The sequence below is a fragment of the Manacus vitellinus genome, unplaced genomic scaffold (genome assembly GCF_001715985.3).
Source record: "Manacus vitellinus isolate BGI_N305 unplaced genomic scaffold, ASM171598v3 scaffold_6_pilon, whole genome shotgun sequence".
In the NCBI taxonomy this organism is placed as follows: domain Eukaryota; kingdom Metazoa; phylum Chordata; class Aves; order Passeriformes; family Pipridae; genus Manacus; species Manacus vitellinus.
In genome coordinates this window covers 32,466,766-32,484,059 of record NW_021940750.1, presented here as the reverse complement: position 1 = coordinate 32,484,059, position 17,294 = coordinate 32,466,766, and the positions used below count along the sequence as shown (strand labels likewise).

Here is a 17,294-nt window from a genome sequence, read left to right as displayed (position 1 = left end):
TTCAAATATCTGGATAAATTTTGTTTTGAAGAATTTTTCACATGCTAAGGTAAGCACCACAGCTGTGTTGCAAAGGATAATTTAGCAATAGTACAGCTACTTCAGCAGTTTGACACTCTCATCTGTTCCCCACTAAACCAGTACTATCAATACAAACTAAACAACTGAAGGTACTTTCCTAAAGCCAGTCTTAAGTCCCTGCCCTGTACTTCCCTCTTCCTTTCCCTCCATGTGCTGTTAAAGAACTACCTGTTAAAAAAAACCAGAACCTCTTCCCTAGCAATATTCTGTCCAACCTTTGCTTTAGGCATTTTTTGTTACAGAGGTTTTCTATGACCCACAGATACCAGCTCAGTTAAGCCTTATAGGCAATCATCTTAAAAATAAACCCTGCTGGCTGCTTCAGAGTTCTGAAGAGATTCCTACTGCTTGTTGGCAAAGACTACACTTTTTTATCCAACAGCTTACCTGGAAGTCAAATGTTTCATCGCAGTTGAAAACCAACACGAAGCGGCCCAGCTGATGTCCAAGAGCCTTCACAGATTCTGTTTTACCAGTACCAGCAGGACCTATTTTTGAAATGGGACAGACATGTTTTAGTGTGTATCATCTGAGGTACCACTGCCAACTTGAGCAATCTGCCCGCGTGAGGGTTCTGATGGTGCTTGTCAAGAGGGTTCAAATGAAACCTTAAAACTGCTTCCACTTCCCCCAAGACTGTTTTACTGTTCAATATCTTAGTCATAAGTGCTCTGCATGTTTACATTAATGCTATATTGTGGTAGTGAATATTGTTCCCCCAGTTCACCCTCTCCACCTCATCTCAGGCCACGTTATGGACTGAGGAATGTTCATTAGGCCTCGGCCTTGATTAATGGCACCTGGGCAGATAGCTCCCCTTGAGCTTACCAGAAAAACCCCGTCTGCTCCCAGAACTTCTGTTGTCTAATGAGCTCCTGTTTTCCAACAAAGAGCTTTGAGACTTTATTTTTCTATCTGAACAACAGACCAAGTGGAATAAAATTTTTGTTACTGGACTTTTCAAACAAAATTCCAGTAACTACCAACTGAGATCGTGGCCCTTACCCCTTTGCATCCCTTACTGTTATCCCTACTTATCCTGTGTCCCTGGTCTGTGCATAATTGCTTTTAATTCAATTTTTCTTTATGAGTTCTACCTATACAGTAAGTAATAGAGTGAACCTTACCATCGAATTTGTTGTGCTTTCACAAATTTATATAAACTCACCTTTGCTGAAACCCTGCTGATGATTCTTGAAGTGACCTAAACCACTCATTCACATACATATTAGAGAAAATAATCAAGTATTAGAGAAGATAAGAATTTATATACTTGTCTCACTAACTCACCAAATGGTGATCCTCCAAGTCTTGCCTCCAGGGCTTGTGTCATTGTCAGGTAGCAGCGGTCAGTAAGAGGAGTCTGTACCAGCTTATCCTGAACACCAAGGTACTCAAAGCCATAGTTGAATTTGGCATTTGCCATCTGAATTGAGAGCTGTTGCAACACATCTGTCTGCTTTGGGTCAAAGTAGAACCGCATTTGGCTGAGCCACTCAAAGGATTTGGAGTTGTCAATCTTGCTTTTGATCAGTGATCTTGTAACATCTCTCTGGTGCACCAACTCGGTGATCTGGAGAATGAAGTAACTCCTTAGACCACAGCAATACAAGCCATTGCTAACAAAGCCAGGAATCCTACAGCTTCTCAGATTAGCACAATTAATTGCCATCACTTAGAAATCATGACATAAAACCAGTCTCTGCTTTAAAATCTGTTGCCACAAAGACAAAACTAACAATGCTGCCTGCTGTTGTTAAGGACTTTCAGCAAAGCATTCTGGTCCAGTAAGTCTGTTAATCCATTACACTACTGAACTCGGTATTTCACTTGCCAGAAACTATGAAGACAGGTACTCCTAAAACAGATCAGGTATTTCCCTCTAAAAATCTACAGAAATAACCCATAATGATTTTAATCTCCCCCTCCCCTCCAGTCCTTATCTACAAAAAAATGAATATTTTGATTACAATAATAAGCAGCTTAGTGACATATTTCACATTTAAATGAAGAAATCAGTAGCTCACATATATGGGAGAGCTGGTTTAAAGATCAATTCTGTGAGCCAGTCTATAAAACACAACTGTGAAAAACCACCACCACCTGATGGATCAGGCATTGATGTAATTGCTTCAAAAGCAAGAAACTTTTCCTGTAAGTTGTCTTAGACTGATCAATATTTTCATTAAACTTTTAAAAATCCTCACCTGCAAACCCAGAAAAGGAAAGGAGGTTTTTACTTACCAAGTGCTCCAGTTTCCTTCTGCGAAGAGGCGGCTGCTCCATCAGCACAGAGTCTGCCAGGACATTGAGTGTGACCTCAACATTGGCCAGCACAGACTGGAGAGGACTGTTGTCTCCACCTCCACCATTGAGGGCTGACTCCACGTTCTCAGACCATGCAATCTGGGCTGACAGGACAACAAGCTGAGCCTGTGGAACAAAAATCCTCATCAGATTGTTTTCTTCACTGAAGTAACCAAGCTGCAGTATACTTAGGTGTTCCACGTTAATACCTGGTATTTGTCAATCCAAGAGATGTAGACTGCTGGATCAATTGAAGTTGCTTTTCCAAAGATTTCTACTTCAGTTACAGATTCTGCAAGCAATTTAGCAAGGGTCACTCTCATTTCTTTTTCAACAAGAGTAAGCCACTCATTGATCTTGGGATGTTCTGTGATGGAGACGGGTGTTTTGAACAGCACCTGCAAGAATTAAAGATTTAAGTAAGCCCACATTCACTTATTTTCAGAAGTTTATTTAAAAAGAAACTCTGCAGCTATACCTCCTCTCCTTCACGTGAGGATATCCCAAGAACCACAGAATTATCTTCATTCAGAATAATGCTAGCGACTCCTGCAAACATTTTCTTGAAGTGCTTCTGCAGCTTAGCAACATTTTTGCTGTTTCCAATGATTTCAAGCAAGTCTTCATCACCAACAAAATAAAACCTAATAATCACAGAAAATAAGATCTATATCAGAACTCCCAACCATCGCTTTTAATTTATGATTTATGCTCCATAGATGGCCACTATACAGGAGTAATTGGCAACCATTTCCCTAACACTGCAAGAGTGCACGAACCATAAATTTGCTAAAAGTTATAACTCAGTGCTACCATTAAGTCTCAGTTCATGTGGTCTGTACCATACACAGGTGTATACATGCTCCACATTGTGGATCATTTTCTTTACCCTGAAATACCCACAGCAGAGCCTGGAATTGAATTAAGTCTATGAGGCAGAGACTCAGTACCTCCCCCAGCCTTACTCTCTCATGTTAAGCGACAAACCAGTTGAGGACTAGTCAAAGTCAAAACCTGTCCTTCAATCAAATGGCAGAAGAACCTTTAAGTTTACAGAAATCAGCTGCAATGGTTCCTTAAACAGCATGTGATTTCTGCAACCAGCTACAGATGAGCAAGTAAGGGAAGTTTCAGTCCCACTTCCTTAGAAGTGGCTATAACTGAATTCTGTATATACAACACAGATTTAAATGGTCGTAACACCATAGATATGCAATATACAAAAATTGGCAGAAGCTTTACAGAGCAGTACACCAATTCCTGCACAGAAACATCACATTATTTTACTTCAAGAGACAACCAGAGTCAACTTCTTACCGAGGGAAAGAGGACCTCTCCCTTTCCAGGTATTCTCCCAGTGCCTTCTGTATCTTGCCAAGCAAGTCTGCCAGTCTTTCTAATGATCTTTGCACACCTTGAATGTTAAGAACATCCATCACAAGTGGAGATTTGGACACCTTTTTCATGAGTGCCAAAAATTCAGTGCTGATGCTGCAAGTAAAATAACACAGTACATTGGTGCAAACTCAACAAACACAGGCCTGCGGGACACTAAAGTTACTTGTCTCTAAATGACCACTCTGTCTCTAACTGTTGCAGTTATTCTAGGTAACACCAGGCTAAATTCCCAAAATAGCTCTTTATCTACATCAAGTCCACAACAACAAAATCTAACTTCTTTGCAATGTTCAATCTACTAATTCTACTGCAGAAGATCTACTTTTCTTCATTTCCTGAAGAGATGCATAAATCCGATTCTTTGATCCGACTGGAAGTGTGTGGAATGAATAAGTATAATCAGAGCAAGGTAAAGCAGAGGAAGTAAATAATGTTTCAAGGGCGAGACTAAAGGCTGCAGCAACAGAAATAAGCCTTCTTGCAGCCACAATGCTAGAAAAATCCTTGAAGTAGCTAGCAGGAACTATCAAGAAAAATCACCTGAATCCCAATCATCTAAAACTCCCATCTTCTAGAAACTGTACATCAGCCTGTTTACTATAAAGGTTTTTCTGTCATAGTTGCACCTCTTTGCTTGATGAACTTACATCTACAGCAGGGCTATAATCCAGCTGGACCAGGTAAGAATACAGTCAGTATTTTAACTTAGAGAGCATTACACTGAGTCATGAAGTTTCAGGCCTGGCCATATGGTGCCCCAAAGGAGGCAAGAAAAGAACAAAGCCATTGAAAAGTTACCTCTGGAACCGCTGGGTCTCCACAGGCAGCAAGTGCTTGATGTCTGCACTGCCAGTAAAGATACCCTCCAGGTACACCCATCGCCTTTGGACATCTATCCAGACATCAAAGAGTGCCATGATACGGTTCAGCTTATCTTCCCAGCTAAGGGCATCTTCCTCAAACACCTGAAGTTTAAATACTGCATTAATATTCATTTTAATATTATCATGCCTTTGTGATTGCTAATAATTATTAATGGAAACAGTTGTTTGAGGGTTACAAAGTATGCAAATGGAATTAACTGTCAACTTACAGGGTGAATATAGTCCCTGCTGACAAATACATGAACTAAACAAGAGGGGAAGGCAGAATTAAAGGAAGATTCTTTAGCTTTGTTCTCCATTTTACCTTGTAGTATGGTGACAGCTTCATAGCAGACACGCTGTTAATGTGCTCCTTTACTTTGTTGAAAAGGTCATCCCATCCACGAATCAAACGACACTTGTTCTGGTAATTGACCAAGTCCAGTTCGTAAGTGTTCCACACTTCTCTTATCTGAAGAACAGGATGTTTAAGATATGACATCAATCATTTCTGCTTCAACATAGTTACAAAGTAGAAATGTGTTAATCACATTTTACTTTTTTTACCCAAGGATTCTGGATTTATGCTCAAGCTTTTAGAGTACTGAGAATATGATGCAGTTAGGTAAAACTTGAACAAGGTGGGGTCTTTGCAGTCACTATCAAGAACTGCTTTCCCCAAATAATACAGGTTTCATCAGCTTTAAACTGTTCCCCAGCTCCATGGAGTCTTGGCACTTGTATTGACAGCTTAGAGTGACAAGTTTACTACACAAGTGTCAGCCACCCAACAGCAACCCTTTGGTTTGCTATTGCATGAACACATACAAGAGCTGATACTAGCCTGTTTCAAGAACTCTTCCAAAGCCATCTCTCCCTGAGCCACAAGCAGGACATCTTTGACAATTGCTTCATTTCTCTGTAAATCCACATCCCAGATCTGACCCAGGGTCAATTCGGAGACAACCCAGTTAACGTGAAGCCTTTTCATCAGCTGTTTCCAGTGACGGTCCTTAAGTGCCTCGGATTTCAGTTCGATAACTAACATGTTTATCTAAGGAGACAAGAAAGCGAATTACATCTTTGAACTTGAGTACAGAACACATGCATTGCAGAAATGAGTACAGACTCACCTTCATGTAGCCCTTCAGAAGTCTCTGAACATATTCATAGGAGGCATACTGTCGCAAGCGGGCGGGGAAGTTCTTCAGTTGGTTCAGCAGACCATCTAAGTTTTGTCGAAGCTGTCAACAACATAAAAGCAATGAAATCTTCTCTACAAGTGCTGTGCACAAAACTGTACAAGTAGTTTATGTACTTTTTACAGATAACTATTGCTAATGAGATATTGTCAACAGTATGGTTCTTTTAAGTGTTATACACATTTGCCTAAGATGTTGTTACTTGCATTACGGGAATGTAATTTTTTTGTCCGATTAAGATTTATGACAGTCTTGTCACAGGCAGCTTATGGTTTAGTGATCCAACTGCTCTTTACCCCCTGAGCATTGAATTAAAACCAATGCTGTTCACCCAACCATATAATGAAGTTTCTCTAATGCGGTCCAACAGCCTATTTAAAAACAACAGTTTTTTCTCTGTACATGCAGTCCAATTTCAATCTCAAAACTACTGGAACTGCATAAATCCTCTGTAATATTAGATGTGACAAATCCAGTGAATATTTTTCAGCTTAGCATAAAGAAGAAACATGCTCACAAGATACTGAAAAAGGTACCTGAACACCGAAAATGTGACAATTGAGTACGTCTATCTCATGAGGTCTAATTCCTAATCTGCATACACTTGTGGCAGTTATACTGTCTATGTAAATAGAAGTGAAGTACCTTGCGAGGCTGTACTGAAACCCAGGGTTGTTCTTTCATTTGATCAATCTGTTCCCAAACCTTTGAGAGTTCAGACCAGACACCTTTGAGATCCTGCAACTCTTCAAGGGCTACCTGTAGTAAAGAATAAATCAAAAATCAGCAGTTATTCCTAATTTCTTCAAAGTTATTAGCATGGGGGACTTAAACAGAATACTTTTAATATGTCAAAAACCTTCAGACAGCTCGTCAGTTCAACAGAACTGCAATAGCAAGTGACCAAGATGAGATTTTTGCATCTCAGGTCACATAATTGTTTCAAAAGAGTAAGACAGACACAGAAGAGATCACAATCTCTTAAGGCTAGAATTGAACCAGTGTGGAGATGGTGTCCTGATACCTATGCAGCACAGGCTACAAGTCCCTCTTTTAAGGGAGAGGATGATGGAACTGAAACATTTTTATCCACAACTGACAAGAAGTTATGTGAGCAGGTTGTACCTGGACACGCTCTTCACTGCCACTGAGCAGTCCCGTATCTGTCAGTTCTAGAGCCTCCTTGGCCTTTGCACACTTCTCACGATCATCCTTCAGCCTGCCGAATTTTCCTTCGTAAATGGTAAGAGCTTGAAGAGCCTCTTCTGGACGCAGATTTCCCTAAAGTTTGCATGGGATACATTAATCCAATAATCCTACAATCAAGCTGAATGCAAGTTAAAAGTAAGGACTAAATATTAAATGTTGGTTTGTCTTGTTATTTCTCCAGTTTTCTGACAAGAAGGCAACATACGAGTCCAGAGTAAGTCTCATTCCAATTTTACATGCAGTTTTTGGCTTTACTAAAAAGCACTTTAGGGAAAAAAAAAAGCAAGCAAACAGCAGCTTGCTTCTGAATCCTCCTACATGCATAGCTCTGACATATCCCTTGTTTCAGACAAAGCTCTGATAGTCACTGAAGTCATCTTTCCTTCTGCACTTAACAGAGGCCTATGCTTTAAGGGTAAATTTCCCTCTGCAACCAACCCCAAAAATCAACACATTGACAAGTTATTATAGAACCCTCAAAAACACTTCTACCATCATCTAAAATGAAAAACTGCAAAAAAAGAGCATAAAAATAAACTCCGTACTTCTTACTGAATGCAGAAAATCTGCCTCATTTACTGAATATTATTCATCACTACTTACTGTTACGGGCTTTGTTTTCTCCCAGTCTGTCAGCAAGTCAGTTGTTCGGCTCTCCACTGCACGATCCTCCTGAACTATTTTCATCTGCAAATTTGCTACTTGTTGTTGAATGGCAGAATCCTTTCTGCGCATAATGTCATTAAAGGCACCCCATTCTCCTTCAATGTTGTCAATGTACAGCCAAGAGGAAGGAAACTGGAACCTTTGTTTCTCCAGCAAGCGCTGACCATTGCGATAAAGCTACAAGAGACAGTGGTTGTAAGTTAAAACGACAAAACTAACTTTAAACACAAGGCTAAATACAAATGCTCACTACAGAGATTATCAAATTCAAGTCTGCTTTTAAGAGAACTTGAATATCATAAAGCTGCATCTTAAGAGATAAGCCTGACATTTCTACAAGTAGGAATCATAAGCAGAACAGCATACCTCAACTTGCTTTTCAAACTGTTTGATTTTACGTTTCAAGGACTGCACGTATGTGATGAATGTCACTGCATCTGAAGTGCTAGCAGTGTCCACAGAATGCTGCTCCAGCTCTTGACGGGACTGTTAAGGGCACAAATCAGTGTTTTAGCATTCTAGAACAGTTGATCTGAAAGTGAAAAACTAGAATAAGGACTTATCTTACCTTAGAAATTTGTGAATGGAACTCTGTCATATTCTGACCAAGCATCTGGCCAAATTTGCTGAGCACTTCCTTGTGCCAGGAGTCGTACTTCAAGTTCACCTTTGATTGTACCTACAAGTAAATAATGTTACGTAACAGTAATTTGTCAGCCTTGCTATTTTTTGTCATATGCCCATTCTGAAATTTAATGCATCTATCATAAACAATAATTACAATTTCTTACCTTGCCATAGTCTATGACAACAGGTCCAAATTCCTTTCTGGTTTCTGCATTGTCAAATGTTCCTCTTGCCTTTCTTATCTGAACCAGAAGGGCTTGCCACTTATTCAGGTCTTCTCCGAGACGGTTGTATATGTTTTCAGCCTGCATATCCCACAGGCACTGGTACTGCAGCCAAACCTAATTCAGGTATTTCACAATGTTCAGAATCTTTCCAGTACATTCCAAAAGATGCATTTCCCTCCAACCCCCAGGGAAAACTGAAAGTCTATGTTCATTTTAGCTGTAGCATTACACAGTGTCAGCCTCCTACCTTGACATACTGCTCCACTTCAGTCACAATTCCCATGACAGCCGAGTACGACTCCTCCAGAGCTGCAGGGCCATCAGGCATCCTTGTCAATGCATTACGATAGAACTTCTCTTCCTCAGACAGCTCATAGTGCACTCCGACCTAAGAACCATAATTATACTCGTGATATACATTCCTTTCTGAGCACTCAGATGCAGTTCTAGAGCAACACATTAACATATCGAGCACAATTAATTGCAAAGTGAAGGTAATTGCTCAGACTTAGAGACAGCTTCATTACACTTACCTGATACCTCTGACTTTGAATTCTTGGTAGTGACAGGATTACCATCTTCCAAGAAAACATTTCTTGGTAAAGTTTGTATCTACACTCTTCAATTGGTGGATTCAAGTATATCACCTGGTTGGTTATTCTTAGTTCATGTACAATGTTCTGCAGAAACAGTAAAAGCAATCATTTTTACTGGCAGATACTACTACATGTAGACAAGAATTCTGGACTTCAAGCAGCACTTCTGAAAAATCAACTTGCACTTAAATGGGAGGATGCAAGTATTCCTCCAAAAACAGATGCAGAAGAAATATATATCTCTCATATAAGTCCTAGAAATAATTCCTGCAATTAACAACTGACAATAAGAAAAAAACCCCAAACAAACAAACAAAAAACCTCACCTAAAAAAAACCCCAAAACCGAACCACAAAAAAGCACAACACAAGAAAGCTTACTTTGATCTTGGGTTCACCACCAGGCTTATGGCTCACTTGAGGAGCGTCTGTATCCATGTCAACTTCTGCTTTGTCATCTGCTTGACCAAGAAGAACTTGGGTCCAGGCCCTCAGTCCAGCTTGCAAACGAACACCCAGAATTCTTTCAATCTAAAGAAAATAAGACACAGTGGAGGAAAAATCTGCATATTCAGTGCATGGAGATCTCTGTTACCAATATATTCTGACACCTATGGCACCTTAAAGAACCAACTGCTCCTTTACTAAGTCATTCCAATACCTGAGGGGGCTACAGACAGCTGCAGAGGGACTTTGTACAAGGGCTCGTAGCAATAACACAGGGAGTAATGGTGTTAAATTGAAAAAGTAGGTTTAGATTAGATATTAGAAAGAATCTCTCCTCTAAACATATACTACTCCTTGATCTCAAACCTACCTCCATATCCAGCTTATTGACCCAAATTGGCAAATTTGAATATGAATGAAGATTTAAGTCATCCACAGCTTTCTGAACTCTGTTCAAGATTTCGGAGAAAGTCTTGTGATCATACATGCATGTTTCCAATGATCTCACTTCCAGGTCTATTTTCTCTTCAATAATGAGCAGATCATCCACCTAAAATGGTTTACGATAAATGGGATGTTTAGTTTGACAGGTTAGATTGAGACAACAATAATTACGCAGTAATGGTTAATCACTTATCTTTATTTTGATCAATCACCTACTTAACCCAAGAGCTACAGAACTGGTCCTCAGCCATCCAATTTGACTTTTGGATAACCACACATTTATACTTGAAGTATGTGTATAAACATAAAAACTTTGCAGAATTTGAAAGAAAACAAACCTTTTCCTGGAAACTGAAGACAGTCTCTGCTAACCGCTGGACATAAGGATCAAGTTTGTATGATTCCCACACGAGAGCAATTCCTTCTGCAATCAAAGCCTGCACCTCTTTCTTCAAGCCAGCAACCAGCAGAGAGATGGTATTACGCTCCTCTACCTTCTCACATGTTCGCTCATACGTGCGGACACTTTCAATGAGAGAAATAGCAAATGGGTAGAGCTGGTTTGCTTGGTGAGCTTTGTTGACAATTGCCAGTGGGACACGGAAGCCAAGCCACTTCAGGTTTCGGACTTCTTTTGAAAGTGTAATTATTTCTGGGAGGAAGTTGACTTTCAGTTTCAGGACATTTCCAGATCGACCTCGAACACGAGTGCTTTCAATGGTGAAAATGCGACCAGACACACCAAGATTGCGCTGCTGAACTTTTCTTGCCCAGTCATCAAAGATCTCCTGAGTGTTGAGCTTCATGCGAAAGCTATCTCCGTCCTGCTTTAGCTTCTGACCTTCTACATGGTTCTCCCAGCCTTTACCAAGGACATCCTCAACGCGCTTCATGTAAGCAGTGAGCTGCCTGTCAATCTGTTTCGCCCAAATTATGGAGCCGGACACAGGAGGCAAGTCACGGACGTGACTCATTTTACAAGCTTGACTCTGCGGGTATTGTACTTTAAATTTGTCATGAAGAGACTCAATGTCATCTTTCACACGCTGGATCAGTTGTGTTTGATATTCACGGATGGCACCGCGGATGTGAGGTCTGACAAACAGGGCATTGAACCGAGAGAAGATCCTGAACATTTCATTGGCATTCTTTGCTGTACCAAGCTGATCTCTCAAACGGGCAGTTATTCTTGTTTCAACTCTGTCAATCCTTTCATCATAGCGCTTCATTGCTGCCTCCCAGGCTTCTGTACCTTCTTTGGAAACATCTAATCCATCTACTTCCTTAACATTCTCATAAGCAAGATTGACTTCTTCAATTGCATTAGCATCTGCAGCATCAAAAAGGACTTCTGCTACTTTCATATCCTGTGGTTCGGGTACCTCTCCTTGATTTTGCTGGGCAACAGCAGTTACCTGCATTGGAATCACAGTTTAGTGAGTTGGATGCTTCAAAATTTACCTAAAAATGGCTAAACACAGTCTGTTCCGAAAAACCTTGCAAACTCCCCTACAAATTAGTAAATCCTTAACAAACTTTCAGTCATGTTTCAGATTTAAGTGCCAGTAGGAATGGGGTAACATAGATACTTTACAAACTTTCACTACTATGGAGCATAATCTCATTTTCCACTGTGGTTTACTCAAGCTCAAGGATTTATATGTCTAGACTTGCTGTGCTTATTAACATGAGGATGGTCATGTATTATTCAATGTAAGTCAGAATTAAAGCTAAGCCAATTAGTAGGGGTTTGAAACTAAACTGGTTTTGGAAGCAGCCAGTGAAACTGAATGTTACATTAGTTTTGTGTTGGTAACTTCTCTAAGTAACAGTAACGCTCTTGAAGGAGCCACACAAATTTTCAGTTCAATAACAACTAAAAAAATTACCTGAGGTCGCAAGACCCTCACAATAACTGCCCTCAGCTGCTCGTGCTGACGCCTGAATTTCCTCATTTGATCAAGACGACTCTGGAGTTTCCTATGAGCAGGATTTATCCGCCACACCATCTTCAGGTTCTCTTCCCTTTTTCTTTTCACGATATCTCTGAGTAGAACTTGTAGCTTCTCATATTCATCATCCCAGGTTTGGAATACTTCAAAGCATGCAACCATCACCTGAAGAAAAGTTTTAGAATAGGAACTTCAGCTCCCATATTAAATGCTTCCAGAAAGTCACTGATCAATGCAAAAATACAGTGACCAGTACCACAAAACCATGAACATACCTTTTCAAACTCTTCATAGGCAACATGCATGAGTTTTCTGGTTCCCAACACTTTAAGTAGCTGAGAACTCAGATCTCTTGAAATGGCCTCCACTAAACGCAATGCCCTCTGGATTGGATATTTTGTGTTTCTGATTTTTCTCAAATGGGTAAATATTGCAACAAGGGCCTGCCTTATTTTGTCCAGCTCAGTAGCAGACAGCAAGTCATTCAGTGGGAAGTCTTTCATCAGCGGATTATAGTCATTCACAGTTTCCAGTGCCTGTTTTAGACCTAAATGGAAAAGATTTTGAATATAACTTTTCATTTCATTAACCAAATCTGTAGCTGTAACTACACCAAGGTTCCTCTACCAGTGTTGTTCTATGTACCACAATGCTCAAATTTTGTAACAGCTTAAGTTCCATAGGACATTTGTGAAAAATGTTACTGAAAAGGTATTTTACCTGTGTCTGTGTCGAAGCTGACAGTTGCATGAAAACGTTTGCCATGTTTTAGAATATCCAGAGTCAGAAGAACTTCTGGGCTTTCACGTTTTTCCTGAATGCGGTACAGAGCCCGTTCCAAATTTAACCAGAAGCTTATCTCCTGTAATGCAGTGCCTGATGCAGGATCTCGATCTAATTTGGTCACCTTCAAAGTAATAGAGAGAAAGAGAAGGGAGGGAGAAAAGCATTTAATTTATATGCTTCAACTGTAAAAACTTGCTGTTACTAAATATAATTGAAACATTTAATATCTGCTAGGTTTTAATAATCCAACCTCAGACAGTCTTGGCACTCATTCTGTGAAAAGTGTAGGAACTGCATGCAACACATGAGGAAGTTTAATTACAGAGATCCCAAAAGTGAGTTTTAGGACCCTCATGTAGTATTTTCAGCATGGCCTAAAAACGTCACCTGCCTGCTTTCCTGATCAGTGTCTGTATTCTGGTTAATGACAGATGAGCCAGGCAGGATAACAGATGTTCTACGCTCTCAAATAAGAAAAAGTAACACTGTTCCAAGAGCAACATGTGTTTATAGAGGGAAAAAACTCAGAGTAATACATGAGATGCTACTTTTGAGTAACAGCAGTTCTTTTGAAGAGTAACAGGCAGGAGTATGAGGTTACAAGATAGGGCTGGAGCAACTGTTGTGATGCAGTTGTGGATGCACCAGAGGAAATAAAAAACCAAACCAAGAAGACCTGTTTCTCTCAATCTGCTGAAAAGGTTTTAAGAATAGTTACAAAATTCACAAGATTATTGCCAGTTACTTAAGTCTACTACAACATGTATAAAACAGTCATGCTCTCAGCTACTTGTAGAGCAATTTAGACAAGACTCCAAATTTAAACTGAGTTTCGCCTAATTCTAGACCAGATTTAGCCTAATTTAGAATAGTGTCTCTGGTGACTCAGAAAACTGGTCTAGCCTCAGATCTTCAGAGTATCCTGCATGAAGCAACACTTTACCAGTTAAACTGTGAAGAAGATACAAGGTACTACATAGGTTAGCACTTAGTTGTTTTCCTGGGTTCTTTTGGTTTGTTTTGGGTTTGTTTTTTTACCTTCTGTATTTCTCTAATCCAGCGGTTGACTCCAGACTGTAACTGATTGAGGAACAACGGATCCTCAGCTTTCTCACCAAAGTCTGTAACCTTGGGTTTTTCTCCACGTTCATAACACTGCTTGGCAACATTAGTAATGGTTGCATGAATTGGCAGACTGATCTCTGGAATTTCAATATTCTGCTGCAAATGTAAGAGGCCCATTTCAAGCTCTGCAATCTTTTTCTCAACTGAAGGAGCCATCTTATCTCCGTCCCTGAAAAAGCACAGATATTACTGTATAAGAAGCCAAAACAAAAACCATACATAACACATTCAGGCCATCATCTGAACTGCTTTCCAAGAGTCAGCAACAGCATCATGTGCAACTGTGTGCTTAAACAATTTAACATGACTCACCTTGAGGAGTTACTGTTGTTTTGGGGGTTTTTTTGCATTAAACATTTACTTCAATTCATTAGCACAGAAATGCAGTATTTATACTGAATTACCTGTCTGCTTTGCCAGATTCTCGGATATAGGACTTGAAAAAGGGAGCAACAGCATTGCTAATGAAAGAGTGTAGTGTTTCATACGGAGAGTCTTCACTGAGAGTGAGCACTCTGAGCTGGGAAGACACTGGTTTGTCGGCATCGATCACTGGTGTACGTTTAATGAAGGCCAGGCTGCAGAACAGAGAACAGAGTTACTAACTAATCATTTGGAACTTAAGCAACAGTTAGAATAGCTTTAGTCTGACTGCAAGTTTAGCAGTCAAATGCTAATCTGTATCATCATACTTCATAATCTTTCTTCTATGAGAGTTGAATACAAGTCTTCCAAATAAATACATCTTTATACTTCAGCAATCAGCCAAAGTGAACTGCCAATAAGGACTCTGAAGCAAGGGCACACTAAAGAGGCACACATTTTACAGAGCTTCAGAGCCCAATATACATCAAGATAAGTGACAAATATTTAAGAGTCAGACATAACTGAATATTATTGAACCCAAGTTGTATGTTACATTTGTATGTATGCCAAACAAATAAAACTTTGTTCTTTAACTGCAGAGTTAGAAGTCCTAGGTCTGTTCCTTTCAGCCTCATGACACACCCTTATTTTATCAGAGCCTCCACTCTGAAAAGCTATTGCCCCACTTGAATAAAAATACTGCCTGAAAGCACTAGGTAAATTGGAGGTAAATTTGTAGGTAAAGTAGGTAAATCTGCTTGTGCAGGTTTTGCATTCACAGGGTAGAAATGTTAAATCTATTTTACTAATTCACCTGTTTGACTTTATTCCATAATGAATGTCAGTGCTGATACTGTAGGAAATGAACTCTTTTTCCTCTTCTCCTTCATCTCCCACATCCTCTGCAAAAGAACATACTGTGTAAGAAATGCTTCATTTCTAACGCATCTGCCACCCGCTCTCAACCATCTTCTGCTATTATCAGGCTATTTTCTGACCTTTAATTTCCACACCAACTTACTTAACTAAACTAGGTCAAATGTAGCTTTGCAGTATCTCTCAGATTCAGAATGGGTTCATTGTTTTTTAACGAACTCCATTAACTTTTTTAGGTTGCTATTAAAAAACAATAAAACATTACAAGTGAATTATAACTTGTATTCTGAGAGAGAAATCTGCATTACAGAATGTGCATTTACTTGTAGAGATATGCCGCCAGAATAATTACATTTCAGCAAGAACATTAAACAGCTGCTTTTTTCTTTCAAAGGTGGCTTTGTATTTTCAGACTTTTCCTTTGAAAATGATTTGGAAATTAAGTCTCTGAACAAAAAAACCCACCTCTTGACAGAACAAAAGGCCAAGCTATGGGAAGTACTCAGGCATTACCAAAACCAATGCATCACAGATGATGTAATTGCTGGGGATGCAGGCAGTCGTGCTGCAATGCAGTGATTTCGGTGCAGAAGGTTACTGCCTGTTGGGGGACACTCTGGACACACTGCAGTAGACTCTCATCCTGATTTCATTCATACCCTCTTAGGAGATACAGCCTCAGGGAGTCACAGTTGTGATCCCGAGGACCAGAAGCCTGGTCAAAGAACAACACTGCACTAGACACCACAGGAACCTGTATGAAAGCTGTTGGCAGGCTGGGTAGCTGGTGATACCAGAGAGCATTTTTCATTACTCAGAAACATGGCTTCTGTTTCATTGTAATCAATAATTTACATCATGCTATGTAGTCCACAGACAAGCTTCAGTAATAACATTGCTTTTAATAGTGTCAGAGAAAAGACCTCCATATGCTGGTGGAGGTTCCAGATTTGTTAAGTCTGAAGACTGGCTGCCAATCAGAAAATCCACTCTGCCCAAAAAACTGCTATTAAACCAGAAGACACAGATAGAAATGCCTTCTGCATATTGTAAATTAGTATTTGGCTTCTGAAACACGTAATGAGTGTCTCAATTTCTTTTTAACCACACATATATATATAACAATATGTATGCCACAAGCATGGAGCTAACTGATCACCACTATCTTTTATTTATCCTTCCAACCTGAACTAAGGATAACTGACTTCATGAGCCAGACACGGGACAAATGCAGACATCATCTGCATAGCCAATTAATATTCAATGGATTTTCTTTAAATCTTATTGAATACTGTATCATGAATTCATAAAGACAGTTGTTCTTTTGTTCCCTTCTAGAAAATTAACCCTGCTGAAAAAGAAGTCTCAAACTTTGGAAGGGGAAGCAGAAGGATAATCAGTGGAAACAGGTATAAGATAAACAAAGACAGGGTATTTTTAAGCAACATCTTAAGCTTATAGTGAATAGACAGCAAACAGAAGAACCTTATTTATGCTTCCCTCAGTGAGCAGCAACTGCAGAGCATACATGCATTATGATAAACTGTGGCTGTTGACATGTTAAATAATGTAGTATGAAGTATGACTATATTAAGATTTGATATATATCTACAGGAATGGAACCATCAGCACGCTAGGAGTAGAGATCCAGAAGCTTAATATTAAAATTTGCAAGGTCACGCTGGCAGGCAGGTATACACTGACAGACTGCAGGGGCTTGTTTAATAGCAGGAGCCTGCATTAGTGACGAAGCCTAGTCGTGTTTTGTCATTGTTCATTAGGCTGCGTTCTGTGACAGTAAGAGCCTATTTAGCAACAGATTTGCTGACAATTTTCGAAATAAATGGTAACAGCAGCATGTAAGTAACAAAGATATCCGAGTCAGAGTCTCAGCTTAGCTGCAGTATTTATTTAATGCAGCACTTGATGCGGTTCCGAGCACAAGCAGCACGGCCACCGAGCTGTCATCATGGCCAGGCTTCGCGAACGAAGATTTGGGAAGGCTCTATCAGCATTTGTTACAGGGCCACCGAGCTGTGGTAACTAAACAAAGGCACTGCAAGGTCCACATCTGCGTTTGTCAGTTTCGGGGTCTCGCTAGTTAACCATGACACGACGTTTTT

At 39.9% G+C, this 17,294-nt stretch overlaps 1 protein-coding gene across 1 annotated transcript in view; it reads right to left on the bottom strand.

Annotated features, from left to right (window-relative positions):
* The window catches only part of DYNC1H1 (dynein cytoplasmic 1 heavy chain 1), a 42,885-nt gene extending 26,903 nt beyond the window's left edge, over positions 1-15,982 (bottom strand). Inside the window, exons 1-28 of the mRNA XM_029964148.1 lie at positions 15,862-15,982; positions 15,110-15,212; positions 14,334-14,507; positions 13,843-14,098; positions 12,739-12,925; positions 12,294-12,565; positions 11,956-12,183; positions 10,405-11,481; positions 9,993-10,172; positions 9,557-9,706; positions 9,114-9,260; positions 8,828-8,968; positions 8,518-8,694; positions 8,295-8,405; positions 8,093-8,212; positions 7,664-7,903; positions 6,977-7,132; positions 6,497-6,610; positions 5,783-5,893; positions 5,494-5,703; positions 4,975-5,121; positions 4,585-4,751; positions 3,706-3,879; positions 2,867-3,032; positions 2,598-2,786; positions 2,326-2,514; positions 1,372-1,654; positions 469-569 (exon numbers count right to left, since the gene is read on the bottom strand). Coding sequence (XP_029820008.1) covers positions 469-569; positions 1,372-1,654; positions 2,326-2,514; positions 2,598-2,786; positions 2,867-3,032; positions 3,706-3,879; positions 4,585-4,751; positions 4,975-5,121; positions 5,494-5,703; positions 5,783-5,893; positions 6,497-6,610; positions 6,977-7,132; positions 7,664-7,903; positions 8,093-8,212; positions 8,295-8,405; positions 8,518-8,694; positions 8,828-8,968; positions 9,114-9,260; positions 9,557-9,706; positions 9,993-10,172; positions 10,405-11,481; positions 11,956-12,183; positions 12,294-12,565; positions 12,739-12,925; positions 13,843-14,098; positions 14,334-14,507; positions 15,110-15,212; positions 15,862-15,982 — 5,691 coding nt within the window. The remainder of the gene's footprint in view (positions 1-468; positions 570-1,371; positions 1,655-2,325; positions 2,515-2,597; positions 2,787-2,866; positions 3,033-3,705; positions 3,880-4,584; positions 4,752-4,974; positions 5,122-5,493; positions 5,704-5,782; positions 5,894-6,496; positions 6,611-6,976; positions 7,133-7,663; positions 7,904-8,092; positions 8,213-8,294; positions 8,406-8,517; positions 8,695-8,827; positions 8,969-9,113; positions 9,261-9,556; positions 9,707-9,992; positions 10,173-10,404; positions 11,482-11,955; positions 12,184-12,293; positions 12,566-12,738; positions 12,926-13,842; positions 14,099-14,333; positions 14,508-15,109; positions 15,213-15,861) is intronic.
* Between the last annotated feature and the right edge of the window lie 1,312 nt (positions 15,983-17,294).